The sequence below is a fragment of the Chlorocebus sabaeus genome, chromosome 27, assembly GCF_047675955.1.
Source record: "Chlorocebus sabaeus isolate Y175 chromosome 27, mChlSab1.0.hap1, whole genome shotgun sequence".
In the NCBI taxonomy this organism is placed as follows: Eukaryota; Metazoa; Chordata; class Mammalia; order Primates; family Cercopithecidae; genus Chlorocebus; species Chlorocebus sabaeus.
Genome location: NC_132930.1, coordinates 2,228,985 through 2,246,195, shown reverse-complemented (window position 1 = coordinate 2,246,195; position 17,211 = coordinate 2,228,985). Strand labels below are relative to the sequence as shown.

Below are 17,211 nucleotides of genomic sequence, written 5' to 3'. Positions count from 1 at the left end.
ATTGAAGATGCACTCTCAGGTCAGTAGGAGCTCAGGTTTTCAGCATAAGAAAAGAGATACACATATAAAATTTAAAAATTCAGTAGAAACCTTATAATCTTAAATTTGAATTTAAAGTATTAGTAAGAACTCATAATACACACACACACACACACACACACACGTGTACATATAGGTAGCTCCGTTGCACTGAGAAAGGCCTAGAAGGAATGGCAATCCAGCAGCAATTAGAATCTTAGCATCACCTCTGTCCCTATGTATCATTTGTGACTAAAAGGAGCCAGTCCTCCTTAGAAAAATGTCAAATTGTGTCCAGGTGCGGTGGCTCACGCCTGTAATCCTAGCACTTTGGGAGGCCAAGGCAGGCAGATCACTTGAGGCCAGGAATTCGAGACCAGCCTGGCCAACATGGCGAAACCCTGTCTCTACTAAAAAATACAAAAATTAGCCGGGCATGGTGGAACATGCCTATAATCCCAGCTACTTCAGAGGCCAAGGCACAAGAATCACTTGAACCTGGGAGGCGGAGGTTGAAGTGAGCTGAGATCGCGCCACTGCACTCCAGCCTGGGAGACAGAACGAGACTCCATCTCAAAAAGAAAAAAAAAAAGAAAAGAAAAAAAAGAAAAGAAAAATGTAAAATTGTAAGTTTGGCCCCCCCCCAAAAAATACAAGATAACTTGAGTCATTTCATTGAGCCAGAAAGTAGGAAAGAAAAACTAACAGGGTCCTCTACCAAAAACAGCTACCATCGACCTAAAATTGGCCAATTCAAGCAAAAAGAATAGTGGTGGCAATGGATTGGAACCAAATATATAAGTATCCATAATAACACTAAAAATAAACTGTTGGTTACCATTGTTATTACAAGAGAAAGCTCAGTCATCAACTCATTATTGGGAAAATCAGTAAAAGTTTAAGAATCCAAATTTCATCTTTCCTTTCCTTCATGAACTACATGAATTGGTAGATGAGGCAGTTCTTCTTTAGAGAACTAGTAAATGCAGATGGAATGACAAAATTAGGAAATCACCATTTTGTAATCCCTAATGAAATAATGACTCTAAGAAAGAATCATTAATGAACTCCCAAATCATCAGGGTAAACACCGATGAAGAACTTTATGACAGAGGAGCAAGGCTGACACCTGAACCACTAAGCAATCTTAGCATTATTAAAAGTAGGACAGCCAGATATCACCTTCTAATGTGATCAAGCCTCTAGCTCTACTTGCCAGTTCATAAGAAATACAAGAAACACAGGCATATTAAGTGACAGCACAAGAAAACAATACATTTAATCTAGATTATGGCTCATTTTAGTGTTAAATGACCTGCTTTCATCAATAAATCAAAAATGTAGAATAAGAGAAACATAAGAGATATATTAACCAAAATGCAGTGTGTGGGTCCTGATTTGAACAAATCAACTGTAAAAATAAGTATTAGCGCTAATCAGGGGAAACTGGAGTTACATCATTGGTTCCATCCTTACACGTGGGCCAGAGAAGCTCTTGCTCTGACCCCACACTTTTGAGAGCTCTGTGAAAGTGCATATTCCCTCTGACCTACGTTCCCATGCTCCTTTCTGGGTAACTAGGACCCCAGAATTCCCTGCTCATTTCCAAGGCCTACATGGGCCTTCTACTGGGTCCATCTTCCAAAAAGCAAACTGTGCTGGCTGGCCATGTGCATTCCCTTTCACTGGGGCCGAAGGTGTGGCCATGATGGGGGATAGCTTTTGCAGGCCGCGTGGTAAGAGTGTGGGTTTACAGGTTGGAAGATCCATATGGTACACAAGAGATAGAGCCAGAGCAGGAGGGAAGAAAGAAGAGAGGTAGCCCCCAGAGCCAGCTTGCTATGCACTGCAACATTCTGGCACAGAGTTCTAAATCCAAACCATGCTTTTCTTGTCACTATGAAAGGGTATTTGTCAAGTTGGAGGATAAAGTTTGTTAGCTTGATTTATAATTTCTAAATACTTACATATATGTTATGTGGATTTTCATTTGTACTCTTCCTCCAGGTCCAAAAATATTAAGGGAATGTCAACAGATGATCTTATTTAAAATACTATGATTAAGAATGATAATGACGAAACTCTTCACAATAGCAAAGACTTGGAACCAACCCAAATGTCCATCAATGACAGACTGGATTAAGAAAATGTGGCACATATACACCATGGAATACTATGCAGCCATAAAAAAGGATGAGTTCATGTCCTTTGTAGGGACATGGGTGAAGCTGGAAACCATCATTCCCAGCAAACTATCACAAGAACAGAAAACCAAACACCGCATGTTTTCACTCATAGGTGGGAATTGAATAATGGAACACTTGGACACAGGAAGGGGAACATCACACACCGGGGCCTGTCGTGGGGAGGGGGGAAGGGGGATGGATAGCATTAGGAGATATACCTAATGTAAATGACGAGTTCAATGGGTGCAGCACACCAACACGGCACATGGATACATATGTAACAAAACTGCACGTTGTGCACATGTACCCTAGAACATAAAGTATAATTTTAAAAAAAGACCAAAACACTTCTAATATTAAACATGGAAACAAATGTGAGCTATACATATGTATAAGAAAGATTAATAAAAATAAATAAGATAACTAAAAAATAAATAAATAAATAAATAAATAACATTTACGAGGAAAAAAATGATAATGACATGGTTTTTTTTTTTTTTAAAGTCTTTAGAATTTACATTTAGGAGTGAAATAACATGATGACTTGAATTTACTTTTAAATATTCTAGAAAAAAAGGAAGGATTTAGACTGGCAAAATGTTGGTCAATTTTTGAAGTCAAGCAACAAGAGATTCCATTATACTATTACATACTTTTTGGACATCTGAAAATTTCTACAACAAAAAAAATTAAAAATAGAAATCAATCTTACACAGCATCTGATAAAGAGAAGCAGTGACAACCTTCTTGTAAACATGGAATAAAAGGTTAAGAGTTGCAAATAAGTTAATAATGCACAGCAAAACAGCACTCAGATATGCACCATGCCTAGGAATCAAGCAGAAGAGAAGGATCCTGCCTAAACCAGAAGTTTCCACTGTTTCTCCAGAAGTGAAATGAGGAACAGCGACTTGAAATTGGGAATGGGGCTGGGACATGATAAGGCAGGTGGAAGAAGAGTGTGCTCTGGCAAGACAAAAAGTTCTCCTCTTCTCATCCACTGGAACTCAGAGTTTAAGTGGGATTGTACTGCAGAGGTAAACACAGGATACAGAGTTTGCTTATGAAGCCTGCAAGATACTCATAGCCTATAGTTACCTCTATTTGTCCATACATTTATCAATGATAGGGTTGAAAGGACTGTTTTCTTTAAATCCTAAATTATCTTGTACCAAAAAAAAGCTTGCTGTTTAATTTCCTGCATGTACATATATATATATTATATATATACACACACAAACACATGCACACACACATAGACACACACATACACATATATATATTCTTTTACTCCTCCATATATTCATGGAGACACAGAGAGAGAAAAAAGTGAGAAGAGGCTTCATTACACTGTGTATGTGTATGCATACACACACACACATACACATGTGTACATATATAGAGATAAAAAGTCTAAGAAAAAAATTACAACAAACTATTTCTTAGAAAGATCTAAGGTTACTTACTTATGGCAGGTGGGGACAAAATATAAAATTTAATTTCCCGCAAGGTCAAAATAATCAAATTAAACATGTATCAGATGAGAAAGAGACCAATGTATTCTAACTTTTGAAAAGAAGTGATTGCTCAATTTGCATTTATTGAGTGACCACGAAGAAAGGACTGTGTTACTACAAAGTAATAAGGTGTGCTTCCATTTATGGCTGGTGGAATTAGTCTCATTACACAATAGTTACGACTCATCTTCTTCTCACTCAACACTTGACTCCCACCCACCCACTGCATGTCACACACAGAGAGGGAATACTTACCCATATTTATCTCTTGCTCTCCACCAGTGAAGATCATTCTTTTCTAAAATGAGATATTCTTGGCCTCTCTCTAATCTGAGATCATGTCCTTCTGTCGCTTGGAAATCATACATGGCTACAACGATTTCTTCACTATTATCTTCTTCCAGTGGAATTGGTGGGGGAGGCCTTCGCTAAACAAGGAAGATAACATTTGAAAGTTTAGTCTTCTATATGAAACTGATCATGAATCAAAATGCTAAATAAGTCATACTTCACCACAGAATAAAGTAGAAACCTCAAGTCTACTTACTATAATCCAACAAACTCTCATGGAGAAGAGTATTGTAATTCCTGTTTCATAACTAAGGTAACAATGATTTAAGTAACCCACTCAAAGTCACTCATATCAGATAAGGTCTTGACTGGGTCCAAAGTGCATGTTTTCTCCACTATACCCCACTCCTGAAAGGCATATCATAATATCAGTGAAGTCACTTCTTTGTCACACTGTGGTCTTAAGACTGAAATATTTCTCTGAAGTCCCACTCCTCTTAATATAACTCTTTAAGTGAAAATAGAGGCAAAATGCCAGATGATAACAGGATCTCCAATGACAAAATCTCATACAATTAAATTGGTATTACTTGACACCACAAAAAATTGAAATAAGCTATAGCACATCTGTTTCTGAGATGGTCCTAGGGGAAAATTGTGTCACATCAATGAATAAACCCCATACTCAATAAGCCACAAACACTATCAAAACTTAAGACTTAAAGGCTTAAAATGTAAAGATTAACTCTCAAAAGCTAAAGACCACCTACCTTCTTTGTTTCTGGTGCTGGAGGTAGTGCTTTTCTTATACCTGAAAATGCCAACAACAAAAACAGATTAAAATGCTATCTACCAATAATTGATAAAAATAAGACATTGGTAGTTTTAAGGAAAAGTGGGAATTAACACATAGACAAGCAGCACACTCTAACCAACTCCGGTGTATGCTGCTTGTATCTCTATTCTAGAACAGAATTAAAAACTGCTATTATAGCTGGTTTGTATTACTGACTTTCTGAACAGACTATAAATGCCACAGGGATTGAGGCCAGGTCAGTTCTTTGTATTCCCACCACTGCATAAACTGGGGACTCAACAATGCTCATGGAATCAAACGGTACATTGAAATCATGACAACACTGAGAAATTAATCAGCTTTGACTGTCCCTTCCTCTACAGTCCACAGTTCTAGAGTTTTGGCTGACACATGGCTACCCAACATAAAGACTGTTTCCCAGCTAGGTGTGGCAATGGAACCAAATTCTAATCAAAGGACTCTGTGTACAAATGGGGTGTGCATTTTTAGATCTCATCCCTAAAAGGATTTCCCATGGGCATCCTTGACCCCTTCTTTCTGCTTCCAGGAAGAGAGAGACTGCTAGAGCTGCAGCAACCTCAGGAACCACTGCAGGAATACCCCCAGCCCCAGATCACCCACCTATCACCCACCTATTACATGAGACTGAAATAGTTTAAGTCTATTTAAACTATTACATGACTTAAACTAGTCTACTCTAGTTTAAGTCACTGTAACTTTTTGCAGCAGGTCAGATGGTGCATTCACTAGTACCAAACCTTAAGACATTAAAAAATATATAAAGAACAGTAACAGCCTTAGAAACTTGGGCTTCCTCTTTAATGTGCTAAGTTAATGTCAAGATATCCCAAGAGAATCAGGGTGCCAGAACTCATAGAACTGAGGGCTGGATGGACTGAGAAGGTCATCTGCTCTGGTCTCATTCATAATACAGCATCCCTGCCAAGTAGTAGTTCTGCTCATATCCAGAAGCTCTGTCAGTTCTGAGGGACCCAGTGGGCATTCTGCATGGCACCAGCAGAAAACAGTATATCCAATCATTACTATGGGTGTTCTATTACAGCACTAGTAACTTAACAATCTCCATGTATTTTTAGCTTATGACTAAGGGTCTCTCATTCCCAGGATTTATAAGGGTCTTTGGTGTCAAAATTAACCTTAGACACTGTTGTTCATCTCAACATTTACATATGAGTATCATTATGACATCTTACTGTTCTAACAGACTGGAGCCACTACTGAAATCCATACTGCTACACCCCATCAAAATGAGAACAGCCCTAATCAGACTGTGGATGCACTGCTACATAAGGTTTCTAGCTCCATATCTTGGTTTATTTGTTGAAGAACATTAATGCTTTTCAAAGCTGCTGACAGTGCCACATTAGGCTCACACTTTCAATGGATTCATTTTGAACAAGATTCAGTATTGTGATAAAAGCTTCCTAAAATAGACCTTTTGATTCCATGAGAAGTTCCCACTGTAACTAAATATAATTTTTCTTAAAAAACACACCTACCCTACATTTACACTGTACTAGAAAGTGTGCTGTACTTAATCAAAACCATGTCACTTTCTTACCATACCAATAATATGTTCATTCTAAGCACAATATAATTATGGAATAAAATGAATACTTACTGCTCTCAAAAAGATTGTATTTTTCACATCCAGGTGCTAATTTTTCAGTTTGTCTACAACACTGATAACTTCCATCTGTCCAGAATTTAGGATGATATTTAATCATAATATTATTGTTGTTCTTTATTTCTGTAATTCACAGATATAGTAATGATTAGTGAAATACAAAAGTGACTACAGAATGTTTCATAAGTAACAGTATCAATCATTTCTTATTCCTTGGATACTATGTTTACTATAAGAACTCCCTTAGATCATATGACTCAGCATTCAGAAAACCTCTATAGTTCTCTTTGACCTCTTCTTTATTTGTGTGTGAAGCACCCTTGTTAGCAGAAATGACTGCTGCTACACCAATGATGGATAAAGGCAAAAGTCAACCTGCCACCATTTTGTTCTGCAGGAGAAGCAATGAGGACTATGCAGGACAAATTATCCATTTAAACCCTTCATGAATATGTCATTCCATCCACACCAAATGTTGACTACACGGGTACTTTCTTAGAAAATACCAAATTCTGGGCCAGGCGCAGTGGCTCATGTCTGTAATCCCAGCACTTTGGGAGGCCAAGGAGGGCAGATCACCTGAGGTCAGGAGTTCAAGGCCAGCCTGGCCAACATGGTGAAAGCCTGTCCCTACTAAAAATACAAAAATTAGCCGGGCGTGGTGATGGGTGCATGTAATCCCAGCTACTTAGGAGGCTGAGGCAGGAGAATCGCTTGAACCCAGGAAGCGGAGGTTGCAGTGAGCTGAGATCGCACCACTGCACTCCAGTCTGGGTGACAGAGCGAAACTCCATCTCAAAAAAAAAAAAAAAACAAAAAAGAAAACATCAAATTCTGTTATCATAAAAGCTTGTGCTTTATCACCTTCAGATATATTACACATTAAATGAGAGTGTGCTTTTCTTAGAAACGATATGCTACTAGAAAAAAATCAGATTTTAAAAAGGGAAGTTATCTTCAATATGCTGGTATCACAACAACAGCATATCCTTGGAGAAACACTTACTGTAGATTAAGAGATTACAAATGCAATAGATATATTAACTGTATTTCTGTCTGAGTGATAACAGTATTACATCTCCTAAAATTATATACAGAGTAATATTTCATTGTGAGTTTTACCTTCCTTTAACTTCTTCACCCACAGGTCCCTGCTTTGTGGACTAGGTGCAAAAATGTAAAGTGTGTTAGCATCATGAACAACCTAAAATAAAACAAAAGATGGAATTGGTGAGGAGGACTTAGACACAGCACTTCTGTCTAGCATAGAACCCTTGGTACTACAGGCACCAATAAATGACTCTCAAATAACTGAAAGTCAATAACGTCACATAAAGAAAACCCAGATTATTTTCTTACAAAAGCATATGGACTTCTTAATTTCTACATTAAGTAGAATAAACATTTTGCAAAGGACCATGTTTTATAGAAGAAAAAATATAAAGGCCAGGATACTTCATTAATCTCAGTATTTATTTCAATCTAATTAACTGAAGTCCCTTAGATAAATTTGGTGTAACAGAGATTCAGTATTTCTCTAAATAATATTTTAGATGAATGGACTACTCCTTCAGCATCACTCTTACAGCTTCCTTTTGCCACTATCAATAACTGCAGTAGCTAAATGGATTAAGCACCAACTACCCCAGCACTGTGCTGTGTGCTTTACAGACCTTAACTCAATCCTGCCATCAAGGTACGAGTTTTTCTATTTTATAAATGAGAAAATAAAGGCCTACCCAGTCCCCCACTCCTGTGTAACTTCAGCAGGTACCACTCATGCACCACGCACTGTAGATGCTGTCCCCTGATGTTGTACTGCCTCACCCACCCATCGCCATTTGGCTGGTAATCCAGAAAGCCAGAATTCAGACTCCAGAACCCAGCCTCTTAACCACAGTGCCTCACTTAGAGGCAGTCTTTGGTGGGCAATTAAATAGTGTTATTTTTAACATTTCTAATATTAATAATAAGATAACCCAGGGAAACTAAGCCAGAAATTTTGTCATTTTATTCTTCATGGTCAGTCACAAGGCAGAAAAACAGTCTAGACTGGCTAAAAAGTAATACAAGGCTAGAAACCTCCCTTTGTCATGTCCCCACCCACTGCATTGAAAACCAAAACCAAATAGCTCTTTCATTGATAAATGGCTATCACCGACCATATTCAATAGATAATTCCTTCTTGTTCATTTAAACCAAAGGAATGTACTTTCTTTTTTTTTTTTTTCAGAGACGGGGTCTTGCTCTGTTGCCCATGCTGGAAGGCAGTGGTGCAGTTACAGCTTACTACAAGCTGGAACCCCTAGGCTCAAGTGATCTTCCCGCCTGAGCCTCCCAAAGTGCTAGGATTACAGGTGTGAGAGCCATGGCAACCAGCCAGAAATGCGCTGTAATAGTAATGTGAACACCATAGAACAAATGATGTTATATACCATTCCCATAAGACACAAAAATAAATCAGATATGAAGCCTATTTCCAAAACAAATACAGAAATACCTTATTACAAGACAGAAATGAGCCATGATATCAGAGCGATAAAGTGCTAAAGGAGATGTGAAGAGACATGTTTCCTCATTTGCTCCATGATTTTCACATCTATGTGGGCTTGCCCACACAACCAACTCCGTACAGAAGGAACCATGCACCATGAGCTACTCATTCTGAATTGACATTGAGGTGTCTGTAAAAGACTGCTAGGGCCTTGGACCTTCCAGAAACCTGTAGTGTATTGTAATAACAATTTAATTTATTATAATAACTTACCGAGTCCCTACAATTAGGCTAAGCACTTTAGATGCATTGCTTCATATCATCCATACAGCAATCCAGTTCTTTCTTAGTGTTAGAATCCTCATTTTTGAAATGACAAAACCAAAGTGGCTGAGGTTAAGTCATACGAGTAGGATATTTAACCCCCAAATATCCCTTGACTGTTCCCCTCCTGGAATCTGCCTTTCCAGACTCCAAGCAGTCTGACTTCCCCACAAAACTCATCTCATGTCAGTACCATGAGCCTTTAAAACTTCCTTAAAGTTTGTTAGACTAGCTAACCGCCTCCCCCACCTAAAAAAACCTAATCCAAATTCAGTTTTGATACCTAAAACTATCTTGATATGTTACCTAGCTAACTTGGGATATTTGTATTTCAGTGAGAAGTTTCTAGGAAGAGTGCCCTGAGCTCAACTAACAAGCTCCTACTTTTGGCATCTCAGGTTGTTTGGTAGGCTGAAGAGATATCTGTGGGCCAGTATCTCCCCCAGCAAACTTCAGACCACACAATGTTGGCCTCCTTCTGAGGAGGAGGATCCAGGGAGCTGCGTTTCTCGCCGCCTTAAGTCTTGTGCTGAGTCATCCTACCACAGCAGAGGCTGTTGGGGAGGGAAGAGCTTTGCAAACTTCAAGTGCAGAAACCATTTAAACAAGAAGGGAATACTCTCCCTCAGTAACACTACCCACTCGTAGTTACCCACCCTCCTATTTCTATCTTCCATTCACTCATTCATTTATTCCATAGACTTATAATAATAGTGTGGTGTAGGAGAAACAGCACAGACAAAAGGTAGACAGATCTGGGTTTGAAGCCCAGGGAAGACATGCCAGCTCCTGAGGATCTCCAGCTGCCATGAGAATGACTCATCTAGAAAAGCATGAAGGAGGAACCATCCCATCTAGGCAGCTGGTGCGGATTCCCCAGTATTTTCTCCATCTGTCCCACTTTCTTTTTCCAGTGTCTTTTGAAAACATCTACTTCTACTTTCATTTTTTTCACTTTGCATCTGAACCTAATGTAAAATTTCACTATGAAAACGTGAAACTAGGATCTATACTTTCTTAGTTATACTTAAGTTATAATAAGAGAGGGTATTTTTCACCTTTCAAATCATGCTGCTTTAAACTGTATAAAGCTCAAGCTTATCCCTTCTTGATTAATTTTTCAGATTGTTTTTGAACTTTTCTCATATTTATTCATCTCAACAATTTTAATAGTTCAAGGATGGAATGCTTTCTGTTCTACTTGTATTATCATTCTTAAAAGCAACTCAAAACCTACAGAGTGAATATCTTTTTCTTGGACAGCAAAAATCCTAATTCTGGGTCCAGAACCATGAGAGCCATAGCTCCCCCATGCTGCCAATCCCTAATATGTTTAACAGCCATCAAAACTGTGGTAGGAGGCCAGGTGCAGTGGTTCATGACTGTCATCCCAGCACTTTGGGAGGCTGAGGCAGGCAGATCACTTGAGGCCAGGAGTTTGAGACCAGCCTGGCCAACATGGTAAAACCCTGTCTCTACGAAAAATACAAAAATTAGCTGGGAGTGGTGGTACATGCCTGTAACCCCAGCTACTTGGGTGGCTGAGGCATAAGAATCACTTGAACCTGGGAAGTAGAGGTTGCAGCGAGCTAAGATCGAACCATTGCACTCCAGCCTGGGTGACAGAGCAAGACTCCATCTCAAAGGGGGGAAAAGAAAAAAAGAAGTGTCGTAGGAATGGTTTTAAATGAAATTACAGATATCAAATGAAATTACAGAGGCACATACACACCTAGACACACACACACACCCATTATATATGCATTAAACATACTTAAGAAGGTTTAAATTTATCTTACTTCTAGATCCAGGTGGTAGGTGTAATATTAGGTGTAATATTAATAGCAGCAGCAGTAGTAAGAGAATAGTAATAGTAATAATAGCAACTATCACTTACCTTGCTCTTATTAAGTGTCAAAGTTATTTATACATCACGTCAGTTAATCCTCATAACAACCCTATGAAATTATACTATTATTGTTATTATTCCCATTTTTCAAGAGAGGAAACAGGCACAGAGAGGTTAAGTGACTTAGACAAGCTCACATGGCCAGTAAGCAAATCAGGCAGTTTGACCTCAGAGTCACCTCTCTAAGCACTTACTGTCCCTGTCCTTCACTCAGAGAAATAGTAGCAATAAAATAAGGAACAGGGAAAAGGAAAATTAAATGTAGCCCTTCCTCCATTTGTGATGTTGCCACCCTAGTGCAGAATAAGCCAGAAGCTTGGATATTTTAGCTCACAAACATCTTCATTAGCTTCGTTAGCTTCCCAAACATCTTCATCCCCCAAAACTGGTAAATGTATAATTCCAATGTAATTGATAACTTCATATGAGCAATTAAAAACAAGCAAAAACTCCACCACATTGAAAAAGACTTTTGTAACTTTCCTTTCAGAACACGGTGAGAACACAGCCATGGGTAAAAGGTGACTTTCACTAGGGACATTCACTGTTCAAGGAGAGCATAAAAACATCCTTGAGCAGGGAAGGAAGTAGTGAGGTGCTGGGGAGGGGCTAGAGCTCCAGATTATCAGGATCCAACTCCACACTCCTGAGTTCTCAAGGCACGTGGGAAACAAGATACCGGCATGAATGCGGAGTAGCTCAGGACGTGGTACCCTCCTCTTCAGGAGAGGAGATGCGCGCATGTGTGCTTGGCAGGCTTTTCATTTACAAGGTGACCTTGGAGAAGCTATTTAACAGATGAGCACTGATTTCCTCAGACATAAATGAGAATAATGAGACATTTACCTCCCTTATGCAACAGAATCATTGTGAGGGGAAAAAAATAACATGATTACCCCAAAGAAATATAGTTTAATCAATATATAAGGCTAATATTATTTTTTTAGCACAAGCAGCTTTTTAATCTCATTTCCTTTTGAGGATAACTCACGCCTTTCACTTCTCAGTTTCTCAGATTCATAGGGAAAACTTCAACCCTTAAGGATTCTTAAGCCCCGAGTCCTTAAGAATCAGATAATGTTTCCACAAAGACTTAAGCAGTTCATGAAGAAAAGTCATAACTATTAAAGTGGCAAATGAACCTAGAAATCAGCCAATCAGCCACCAAAGCAAGGACAGAAAACTGTAATGTCAAAGAGCAAACATGACTAAGCCCAGCACTGCACTGCCACAAAAATACACCAGCTCACCTGAAATGGATACTTATTTTGACAGGGAATGACACCATCATCATTCTTCACTATTTCCACACACTTGATTTTTGAAACATCAATAAACCCCTTTCTGTATTTCTTCTGTTAAAGGAGAAAAAAAAGAAGTATTACAACCATAAGACATAAAAAAAATTAACAGTATTATTATTAATGAAATTTTGCTCTGATTCAAAATATTGCAATTTCTTTAAAATTATCTAAATCATGTTTCCCACTAACTGCTAAAATTATTCAAAATACTAACACTGTGATTATTGTAATCAAAATTATTAAATCCTTTAATTTATCAAGATGAAACTGTTCTGTCCTGCCCCCAAAAAAACTCCAGAATGGGCCGGGCGCGGTGCCTCATACCTGTAATCCCAGCTCTTTGAGAGGCCAAGGTGGGATTACTTGAGGCCAGCAGTTCGAGACCTGGCCAACATGGCAAAACCCCCATCTCTACTAAAAATACAAAAATTAGCCAAGTGTGGTGGTGTGCACCTATAATCCCAGCTACTCAGGAGGCTGAGGCATGAGAATCACTTGAACCCAGGAGGCGGAGGTTGCAGTGAGCCAAGATTGGGCCACTGTACCTCAGGCCTGGGCAACAGAGTAAGACTCTGTTTCAAAAAAATAAATAACTCCAGAACAAAAAACTCCCTTTCATAGCTACCTGCCCCTGCCAGATACACAAGTTGTTCAACTTCTTCACGTTCTTGATGATAGTCCCCCAAAATAAAGCATCAAAGACCAAGTCAAGCAAAATTCCATTTACTCAATTACAGATGCAACTTCCAGCCAGCTCTGTTTTCCCCTTCACTGGGGTAGATGCCTCCAGTAGAGGCAGCAAACAGAACTGAGAGTTATGTGAGGTGGACTTAAAATATTCACAGAAAGCTTCCATTCAGAGTCTATTATTAAATATTCTAATTTTCTTCCCCATTGCCTGCCCTCCCTGCCTGCTGTAGATCTGCCTGTAGCAATTAACCAACAGCCCATCAAGACTCCCCGCTCCAAAATCATCCACACCTTTAAGCATAGTTATCCCACACTTGTAAATTTATCCTAGGGAAAAATCCAAAAGAAGACAAAGCAGTATGTGCAAAGATAATATAATACAGCCACTAAAAATTATTACAAACACAATGTAGAAATAAAAATGCATTTGCTGAATAATATTAACAGATGAATTCCACACAAAAGTTACATAAAGACTAAGGTTACTTTTTCTTCATTGGTAGGTATTCATACGACAAATAGAAGAAAAAGAGAAATGAAGAATGTTGTATTTGAGATGCCAGCCATCCCTTGGTGTTAGTCATTGAAAATTATTTTATCTAATGTTCCGAAACCCCAGCACTGGCCACAAGCTTTGGGGTCCCCACCCCACTCCCAGGAACCTGCTCTGCATCCTCATTGTCACCACAGGACTTCCACACCTGCCCCATTCACCTGGGCCATCAGCAGTTCCCATCCGACTAGAGGACTTTGGCTGTCATCTCCCCAGTGCATATTTATATCCCCTAACATACGCACACACTAGAACCCCACACCCCCTTGACACTTGATACGGTCTGGCTCTGTGTCCCCACCCAAATCTCATCTCAGAATTGTAATCCCTACAATCCCCATGTGTTGAGGGCAGGACCTAGTGGGAGGTGATTGGATCATGGTGGCAGTTTCCCCCATCCTGTTCTCGTGACAGTGACTGAGTTTTCAGGAGATCTGATGGTTTTATAAGGGGATCTTTCCTTTTTACGCATTTCTGCTCTCTCTCTCTCACCTGCCGCCATGTAAGACGTGCCTCTTCCCCTTTTGCCATGATTGTAAGTTTCCTGAGGCCTCCCCAGTCATGCAGAACTGAGTCAATTAAACCTCTTTTCTCTATAAATTCCCCGGTCTTGAGTATGACTTTATAGCAGTGTGAGAATGGACTAATACAACAGTTTTGTCAGTCCCCAGTTCCATCCACACCTTTCCCCATTCCCTTCACACCTGGCTATGGAAGGTCACACACACAATCCTAACTGCCATCTCTATGCCCAGTCAGGCCTTCACTGCTGCTCATCAGCCATCATGTATATCTCTAGTGAAGAGAACTCGGCGGCCTCCAGGGTCACTACCAGTGCCCTCAAAACTACAAACTTCACATTCCCTTTGCCTCAGTGGACTCCCTCCCTCTCTGCTTTACAGAGGAGACAGCAGTTACCCAGGGGTACATCCCCAAATTCTTCCTTCTGCAGTTCAAGAACATGCTAAGATTTTACCCTTTTTTTTTTTCTTTTATCCTGTCTCAAAGAGAAAAGTTAAAAAGACACAATGGTTGAGGCACTATCGTTAGCACTGAACACATGTTGTTTCATTCTGTGCTCACAGTATCCCTGTGAGGTACACATAAGTTGATTCTTTTATTTATTCTGCCAGCAAACACTATGGGACACCAACCGAACAGGGCAACAAGTACCATGCTGAGTGCTGGGGTTTCAAAGTTATGAAAGGAGGGTTGAGGGTCTCTTCAAGAGGATTTCACCATATGATGGGTGGAAGGGGAAGAGGGATGATTCACAGTCTAGTAATGATCAAGCAATGCTCTCTTGTGGCATCCTACAGAGTGGGGCAGTGATGGGGCCATGAGAAGATGGGGAAGTTTCACGAAGGAAGTGATATTTTGATTTTATTTTTAAAGGATAAGTATGAGTTTTCCTACAGAGACAATGGAGAGAGTTTCAGGCTGCAAAACAACAAAGTGCTGAATATTTAGGGAACAGAAGGAAATTCACTGGGGTTGAAGCTCAGGGTGGTTCAGGGGGCGTGTGGGAAATGACACCAAAGAGGCTGTCTGAGGCCACATTAGGAAGATGCTTCTGCACGAGCCTTACAAGCTTGGATTTATCCTGAGCAGTTTTCAATGGAGAATCAGGAGTGCAGTACTGGGGTGTGTTTTTAAGAAGATAATGATTACCAGCAGGTGAAGAATGAGTGTTGACAGGGAGGCTAGCTTGGTGACTGCTGTAATAGTTCAGGTGAGAGATGAAGTTCTGAACCAAGTCAGTGGCAGTAAAGTAAGAAGAGCAAAGACGCCAGAGAATTTAGAATTTAGTCACAAAACTTTGTGACCATTTAGAAATGGGGATTAAGAGTAGATAAGGACTGAGGGGGGCTAAGGGATTTTGAGTTTGAGTGACCAGGAAACACGGACACCGTAAATTATGAGAAGGAACACATAAGAACAGATCAGGTACGAGGAGGCAGGGCTGAGAAATGTTCGAGTGACAATTGAACAACCAGGTGGAAGTTAAAATATGGGTCTAGAACTCAGAAATGCTTAGCACCGTCTTTATAGACAAAGACAATTGTGCTGCAGAAAAGCTTAGCGCCATCTTTATAGATAAAGATAATTCTGCTTTTCACAACACATACACAGCGGCAGCTTATTCTAGCCACATCTGAAGGTAACCTTGGGAGATTAGGCAGGGCTGAGGAAAAAAAGGATTGGAAGGGGCTGGGCGCCGTGGTTCACTCCTGTAATCCCAGCACTTTGGGAGGCTGAGGAGGGTGGATCATGAGGTCATGATCTGGCCAACATGGTGAAACCCCATCTTTACTAAAAATACAAAAATTAGCCAGACGTGGTGGTACGCATCTGTAGTCTCAGTTACCTGGGAGGCTGAGGCAGGAGAATAGCTTGAACCCGGGAGGCGGAGGTTGTAGTGAGCCGAGATAGCACCTCTGCATTCCAGCCTGGGCAACAGAGTGAGACTCTGTCTCAAAAAAAAAAAAAAAAAAAAAAAAAAAAAAAAAAAAAAAGAAAAGAAAGAAAGAAAAAGGAAAAAGAAAAAGAAAGAAAAAGAAAAAAGGATTGGAAGGGATAAAAGATTCACCATAGGGAACAGAGAGTTACTGAGTGAGGTGTGCTGTCCCATGCACTTTCTCCCCGAGCCCACTTTTACTCCTGACATGCCAGCTTTCTAAAGCTTTTTCACAGAGGGGCCCTTTAGGAATAAGAGCTTTAGGAAATGACTTCTAAGCAGTTACTGTAGAAGGAACACACAGTTTTTCCTCTATTTAGACTATTCTTTAGAATTTCTTCAGTAAGAAAATGCTTCATGATTCCTGGTGTATGCTATATGCTATTGTCAATATTGTGGCCCATCTGGGTGCAGTGGCTCATGCCTGTAATTCCAGCACTTTAGGAGGCCAAGGCAGGCAGACTCGAGGTCAGAAGTTCGAGACCAGCCTGCCTAACATGGGAAAACCCCATCTCTACTAAAGATACAAAAAATTAGCCAGGCTTGGTGGCACATACCTGTAATCCCAGCTACTCTGGAGGCTGAGGCACAAGAATCTCTTAAAACCAGGAGGTGGAGGTTGCAGTGAGCCAAGATCACACCACTGCCCTCCAGCCTGGGTGACAGAGCAAGACTCCATCTCAAAAAAATAAAATAAAATAAAATAATATAAATTGTGGCCCAAGGAGAAATATCCAAGATCATTACTTTTTTTCATGTTATATTTCCCTTCTATTCTATAGCCTTTGCCCTGTTTACTAGACTGAAAATCATGATGAAGCTGAGACTTTCCCTGACTCACCTTTGACTCCTCTATGAATCTTCTGAGCTAAGAAGACCACCTGACACTTAGAAGATACTAATTCAACAGTGTGCTAAGCCAGTATGCAAAGAACCATGGGCAATACTCTGTGTGTGTGTGTGTGTGTGTGTGTGTGTGTGTGTGTGTCCTCTCTTGCATAC

At 39.9% G+C, this 17,211-nt stretch overlaps 1 protein-coding gene across 7 annotated transcripts in view; it reads right to left on the bottom strand.

Annotated features, from left to right (window-relative positions):
* The window catches only part of TEC (tec protein tyrosine kinase), a 141,312-nt gene that overhangs the window by 32,010 nt on the left and 92,091 nt on the right, over nucleotides 1-17,211 (bottom strand). For 6 of the 7 annotated variants that reach the window (XR_005243932.2, XM_008017460.3, XM_073012418.1 and 3 more), the window contains 5 exons: nucleotides 12,455-12,559; nucleotides 7,600-7,681; nucleotides 6,472-6,600; nucleotides 4,783-4,823; nucleotides 3,977-4,149 (listed from right to left, as the gene is read on the bottom strand). Coding sequence is in view for 6 of the 7 variants with exons in the window: in XM_008017460.3 (XP_008015651.3) it covers nucleotides 3,977-4,149; nucleotides 4,783-4,823; nucleotides 6,472-6,600; nucleotides 7,600-7,681; nucleotides 12,455-12,559 (530 nt within the window). In the remaining variant the exon portion in view is untranslated. The remainder of the gene's footprint in view (nucleotides 1-3,976; nucleotides 4,150-4,782; nucleotides 4,824-6,471; nucleotides 6,601-7,599; nucleotides 7,682-12,454; nucleotides 12,560-17,211) is intronic. The other variant, XM_073012419.1, reaches the window with a different exon arrangement.